The sequence below is a fragment of the Thamnophis elegans genome, chromosome 3, assembly GCF_009769535.1.
Source record: "Thamnophis elegans isolate rThaEle1 chromosome 3, rThaEle1.pri, whole genome shotgun sequence".
In the NCBI taxonomy this organism is placed as follows: domain Eukaryota; kingdom Metazoa; phylum Chordata; class Lepidosauria; order Squamata; family Colubridae; genus Thamnophis; species Thamnophis elegans.
Genome location: NC_045543.1, coordinates 139,172,468 through 139,178,820, shown reverse-complemented (window position 1 = coordinate 139,178,820; position 6,353 = coordinate 139,172,468). Strand labels below are relative to the sequence as shown.

At 51.8% G+C, this 6,353-nt stretch overlaps 1 protein-coding gene across 1 annotated transcript in view; it reads left to right on the top strand.

The window, feature by feature from the left end:
• Positions 1–662: 662 nt before the first annotated feature.
• The window catches only part of LIPG (lipase G, endothelial type), a 39,655-nt gene continuing 33,964 nt past the window's right edge, over positions 663–6,353 (top strand). Inside the window, exon 1 of the mRNA XM_032212693.1 lies at positions 663–834. Within this exon, the coding sequence (XP_032068584.1) occupies positions 744–834 (91 nt within the window). The 5' untranslated portion in view covers positions 663–743. The remainder of the gene's footprint in view (positions 835–6,353) is intronic.

Genomic DNA, 6,353 nt, shown 5'->3' with positions numbered 1-6,353 from the left:
ACCCCCTGCTTCTCTCTCTCTCTCTCTCTCTCTCTCTCTCCCTCTCTCTCTCTCCCTTTGTGTGTGTGTGTGTATGTGTGTGAACTGAATCGCCTCCAAGAAGTGTCCCACCGACAGTCCCAGAGGCCCCCTGTTTCTTGTGCGCTCTGTGTGTGTGTGTGTGTGTGTGTGTGTGTGTGTGTGTGAGAGAGAGAGAGAGAGAGAGAGAGAGAGAGAGAGAGAGAGAGAGAGAGAGAGAGAGAGAGAGAGAGAGATCTCACCGACAGTCCCAGAGCTACCGGATCCTCCACAGACACGCCTTGCTTCTCCCCGGTTGAAGGGGCTGATCTCGCCTCCCCGTCTCACGTCCCCCCTCTCTCCCGGCCCGGTTCCCCCCCCCCTCTCCTGCCGGTGGGTGTGTGCAGCTCCATTGAGACTTTTGGCCGGCTTTCGCTCGACGTCAGGGAGGCGTGACCAATCAGCGCCCGGGAGCCGAAGCCTCGGGAGTCCCTTCCCCCTCTGGCCATGGGTCAGGTGACGCCCCCACTCGGTTATTTAGAAAAGACCCCCGCCTCCTCTTGCAGCCCCGCCGAAGAAAGAGCCTCCGCCTGGGCTGCCGCCGCTCTTGCTCCGGGGGACGATCTCGCGCGCGGACGGCTCCTCTTCCCCTCGCGCTGCCCACGTTGCTCCGGGACTGATCGCTAGCCCAGCCCAGCCCAGTCCCGCCAGCCGAACGAAGCCCTCGCGGCGCCCGGAGAGGAGCGATGCGCCTTTGGCTGTCCCTGGTGCACCTCTGGCTGAGCCTCTGGAGCGGCGCCGGCGACCCATCCGGAGCCGCATCGGAGCGCAGCGAAGGTAACCTGCAGCCGCGGCGTCGCCCAGGGCGATCGGGCGCCTTGGAAGCCCTGCCTGGGGGTTGGGGAGGAGATGCCCGTCGGCCAGCCGCGCGTCCCGGGAGAGCTTGCGGGGAAGCTCCGCGTGTCCTCGGATGCCCCCGCCCGGCCAGGCTGGAGGTGGTGGTGGTGGGAGACCCACGGTCAGGCACGGTTCATTGGGAAGGCTTCCCGGTTAGGTCGGAACGGATCCCAGCCTGCGCTCTCTCTCCCTTCGCGGGTCCTCCGAAAAGGTCGCCAGTCCCCAGCCAGGCACCCGGTGGGCGAGGAAAGGGGAATGGCAAGGCGGATCGGGGCTTCTGTGGATGAGTCCCCACTTGATCAAAACTTGAAGCTATTTCCCCCCGACAAGGGATCCTTTGGGGGTCGAGGGAGGGCAAATGGAGGGGGAATTGAGGAGGGTCGCCAGTCCCCAGCCAGGCACTCGGTGGACGCGGGAGGGGGAAGGCAAGGTGGATCGGGGCTTCTGTGGATGAGTCCCCACTTGATCAAAACTTGAAGCTATTTCCCCCCGACAAGAGATCCTTTGAGGGGAGCAGATGGAGGGGGAATTGAGGAGGGTCGCCAGTCCCCAGCCAGGCACTCGGTGGGCGCGGAAGGGGGAAGGCAAGGCGGATCGGGGCTTCTGTGGATGAGTCCCCGCTTGATCACAACCTGAAGCTATTTCCCCCCGACAAGGAATCCTTTGGCGGTCGAGGGAGGGCAGATGGAGGTGGGAATTGAGGGCGAGGGGGTCGCCAGTCCACAGCGAGGCACCCGGTGGACGCAGGAAGGGGGAAGGCAAGGCGGATCGAGGGTTCTGTGGGTGAGTCCCCGCTTGGTCACAACTTGAGGCTATTTCCCCCACCCCACCCCACAAGGGATCCTTGGGGGGGGGGCGTCAGGGTGGGGGAGATGGAGAGGAGGGGAGCGGTCAAGAGATCGGTGACTCCTCACCTGGGAGAAGAGGCGCGCGCGATGCGCGTGAGAACGCGAGCCAACCCGGGTTTGATCACCGGGCGAAGGAACACCCCCCCCCCCCTTGGAGAACGGCGGGGTTGGATGGAGCCGCCTTTGGCGTAAAACCTCCCCGCTCGGACCCACTCGCGGCGAATCTCTTCCTTAGACAAAGTAGAAGGGGAATTTTTCTGCCACTTTGACCAGGAAAGGTTTGCAAGATTGGGGTTTTTTTTTGTTAAGCGTTTGAAGCCACGTGTCCTTGATGTGCCATTTATACAGTATTGCCCCCCCCCCCTTCAAACTCTTGGTGGGTTTTGTATGGGTTTTTTTGGGGGGGGGATGGGAGCGCAAAGGCCATGATTCTGTACCCCGTCTTGGGAGTTAAAGAGTCATTGAATGCGCTGCCTGTGCGCTAAGCCCAGGTCAAACCACGTTTAAGGGAAGCAACCGCTATAGAGTGGAGTAGAGTAGAGTATAGAGTAGTTGCCCTAAGACCCGAGCAAGCAAATCGGACGATGTGACAAGCAGAATGATACGATCGCGTCTAAATATAGGGTAACGCTAGCGGTGGTCTTATTTTAGTCAGGTGTTTGGTGACCTTGGCTGATCCCCCCGCTTGATTTATAGTAATAGATTCAAGGATTTCAAATAGTTGGAGATGTTATCAACCCAACTATAGCTAGAAAGGGTAGCGAAAGGGTAGTTTAAGCTCCTTTGGAAGAGGCGTTAAATTGCGTTGTCAACAATAGCAAAAAAAAAAACCGTGAGCGATGCCTCATTTTTTAAATTGTCTTATGGCAAACAAACTCTCATTGAATTCAATGGTCTGCTCAATAGGTTCTCCTGGTGTTTTTATTTCCCCATTGGAATTCATTCATTCATTTCATTTCATTCATTTTATTCGTTCTCAGCAGATCCTCAGAAGTGCAGGGCTATTGGCAAATGCAGTGTCTTGCGGCAAAATTCAGAATTTTGGAGAGATGTAGATGTAGATTTCTAATGCATTTCTAATGCATGCTATTCCACAATGTTTTGGTTTTTTTTGGCTCGTGTAGGGCTTGATCAGCTTGAACAAATTCTGCAGTTGATGGTCTGCAATGTCATAGCCACCACATTATTAGTGCCATAAACCATGGTTTAGATGAAAACTGAGTTGAGATTGAGATGAGGGTGGATTCCTTTGCCAATTGAGCCTAATACAGGAGTGTCAAACTTAAAGCCTGGGGGTCGGATTCGGCCCATGGGGCTGCCCTGAAAACAGTAAAGGACGGGCCCACAGTGCCTAGGCCAGTGAAAACGGATTTCGGGAGGGCCACTCCACTTTTGCAGGAGGCCATTGCAGCCAAAAACGGAGCTTGGAAGCCCATTTTTAATGGCAGAGTATCAGCTCACCACTGGTGCCCCACCTCACATGAGTGATGTCAAGCTGGCCGCGCCCCCTGCCCCCCTCCCGTCCAAACACAACCTGATGTGGCCCTCAATGAAATTGAGTTGGACACCCCTGGCCTGACACATCTTCCCTTGGGGTTTTATTAGAGTGCACTGATTTATACTGTTGCTTAACTGTACTTAAAGTGTTGCCCCAGGGAATAAGTGTACTTCATGCGTCATTGGTTAGTCCTTCTATTGGCCTCGCTGCAGATAGTCCTCGACTTACGACAGTTCATCTCGTCACTGTTCAAAGTTACGGCAGTGGAAAAAAGTGATGTATGACCATTCTTCACAGTTACACACTTGGCAGCCATCCCCATGATTTGTGTGATCAAAAATCCAGATGCTTGGCAACTGGTTCATATTTATGACCGTCGCTCTGTCCTGAGGTCATGCGATCCCCTTTGGCAACCTTCTGACAAGCCAAGTCCATGGGGGAGCAGGATTCATTTAACAACTGGGTTGTTCATTTTGTCAGCTGCTGTGATTCACTTAACGACTATGACAAGATCCTGCATAATTATAACTGCGGCGAGAATAACGTATGCCCAAAATAGGAAAAAAACAATCTGGTACCAAAGGAAGATTTTAGAATGTGCGGAGATGGACAAACTGACGAAAGAAATACAAGGAAGGGAGGAATCAGAATATTATCCAACGTGGAACAAATGGTTAGAAGACAGAAACAAGAATTAAGGAAACCTAAAACAGTGATGTAATAGAAGCATTAGGAGAGAGAGATAAGATAAGATATAGTTAAGATAAATTAAGACATAGCAGTTAAAAGTTAGTTAGAACGTTTGGTTCCTTTGTTGTTTTAATCCACATTTCTGTTTTGTTTATGGGTGTATGTGTTTAAAATATGTACTTTTATTAAAAAAAAAAATAAGAGGAAGGTGAATTAAAATAAAGTGGCTTCAGTTGCAGCCCTTTTTCAAATTTAAGAAAAACCCACAACTATGACAAGAAAGGTTGTAAAATTGGGGTGTGGGGTGTGGGAGAAACCCTTAACCAATGTCTCACTTAAGAACAGAAATTTTGGACTCCATTCTGGTCGAGGGCTACCTGTATTCTTGGGATTGTGAGAGTACTTTGGAGAAGTCACCTTCAGGAAAGATTGCCTCTTCTGATGTGGGTTGAGTCGAGGCTGTTCAACAGGTTTTGTAAGCATGAGGGGTAGGAGAGCAACAGAAAATCCAGCTGCAACTATAAGATAGTGTAATAACCCTTAATTGCAGTTGTAAATTGCTATTTCAGCTTCTGTTATCTATTTGCAAATTAAGAAATCCACGTGACGCTTCTCAGGCTCAAAGTCACAAAAAAGACTGCCTTCGACTTTTGCTCAAATAGCAATAGCAATAGCAGGTATTGGACCTGGGTACTTGAGAGACCGCCTGCTGCCAATTACCTCCCATAGACCCGTTAGATTGCACAGGGTCGGCCTCCTCCGGGTTCCGTCTACCAGCCAATGCCATCTGGCTACTACCCGGGGGAGGGCCTTCTCTGTAGCAGCTCCGGCCCTTTGGAATGAACTCCCCGCGGAGATCCGGACCCTCACCTCTCTCCAGGCCTTCCGGAAAGCCGTCAAAACCTGGCTGTGCCGGCAGGCCTGGGCTTGATGAGTTCCCCTCCCCTCTCGACTTGTATGGTTGTATGACTCTTGTGTATTTTAATTACGTGTATTGTGTTTGTATCCCCTTTTCCCCTTTTGAGTTGTTCGCCGCCCTGAGTCCCTCCCAGAGAAGGACGGCATACAAATACTGTATATACTCGAGTATAAGCCTAGTTTTTCAGCCCACTTTTTGGGCTGAAAAAAGCCGCCTCGGCTTATACTCGAGTCAGTGAAAAATTTGCCCGAAATGGAGGAGAAAAAGGGGCGGGGCCATGCCGCTGGGTGACACTCGTGAATGGCCCAGTGCCCCTGTGAGTTTCCCCTCCCTCTGTGTCAGTTTGCCGCGCAGTGCGCACCGCACCATCCCCCCTCCTCACGTTCTAATGTAATGCAGGGCTGTCTTACGATTCCCCTTCCTCCCCCTCCTGCCGCTCTGCAACGATGTCCCACCTCCTCCTTGTTATGGCAAGCAGCCACATAGCGATGTCCCACCTCCTCTGGTACAGTGATCCAATGATAGGAATCACTGTGCCGTGTGTCATAGGAGGCGGGACATCGCTCCCGCGGCTGCACGGGACATCATCATCACAGCGGGACATCAGCATCATGAGGTGAGTGAAGTATTTCATTGAATACACCGCTAGTTTACTGTTTTTCTTTGAAATAAATATTCAAAAACATTATTGGTATCTATTTTTATTTTTGAAATTTACCGGTAGCTGCTGCATTTCCCACCCTAGGCTTATACTCGAGTCAATAACTTTTCCAGTTTTTTGTGGTAAAATTAGGTGCCTCGGCTTATATTCGGGTCGGCCTATACTCGAGTATATACGGTAAACTAAATCTTAATCTTAATCTTAGTTAGACTTATATACCGCTTCATAGAGCTTTCAGCCCTCTCTAAGCGGTTTATAGAGTCAGCATATCGCCCCCACCGTCTGGGTCCTCATTTCACCCACCTCGGAAGGATGGAAGGCTGAGTCAACCTTGAGCCGGTGAGATTAGAACCGCTGAACTGCAGATAACAGTCAGCTGAAGTGGTCTGCAGTACTGCACCCTAACCACTGCGCCACCTCGGCTCAAAAGGAGGAGAACCGGCATTGGTCAGAAGCAAGTCTATCTAGATCAGGGGTATCAAACTCAAGGCCCGTGGGCCGGGACCGGCCCACGATGTGGTCACATCCGGCCCTTGGGGCCATCCTGGGAAATGTAAGGGGCCAGCCCGTATGGCTTTCGCCCGGTCTACCCAATGCGAAGGGGAAACTATGAGCCAGCCTGGCTTCGGCCTGATCAACCTAATGCAAAGAGGAAACATGCCAGCAGTTTGGGGAGTGGTCCATCCAGTTGGCCACACCCACCCAGTTGGACACACCCACCTAGCCTCCCTGAGATCAACCACAGCCCTGATGTGGATCAAGTGTTCCTAATATAATATATAATCAATAATATAATATTATCGAGTGCAGGTAATCCTCGACCTACAACAATTCACTTAGTGA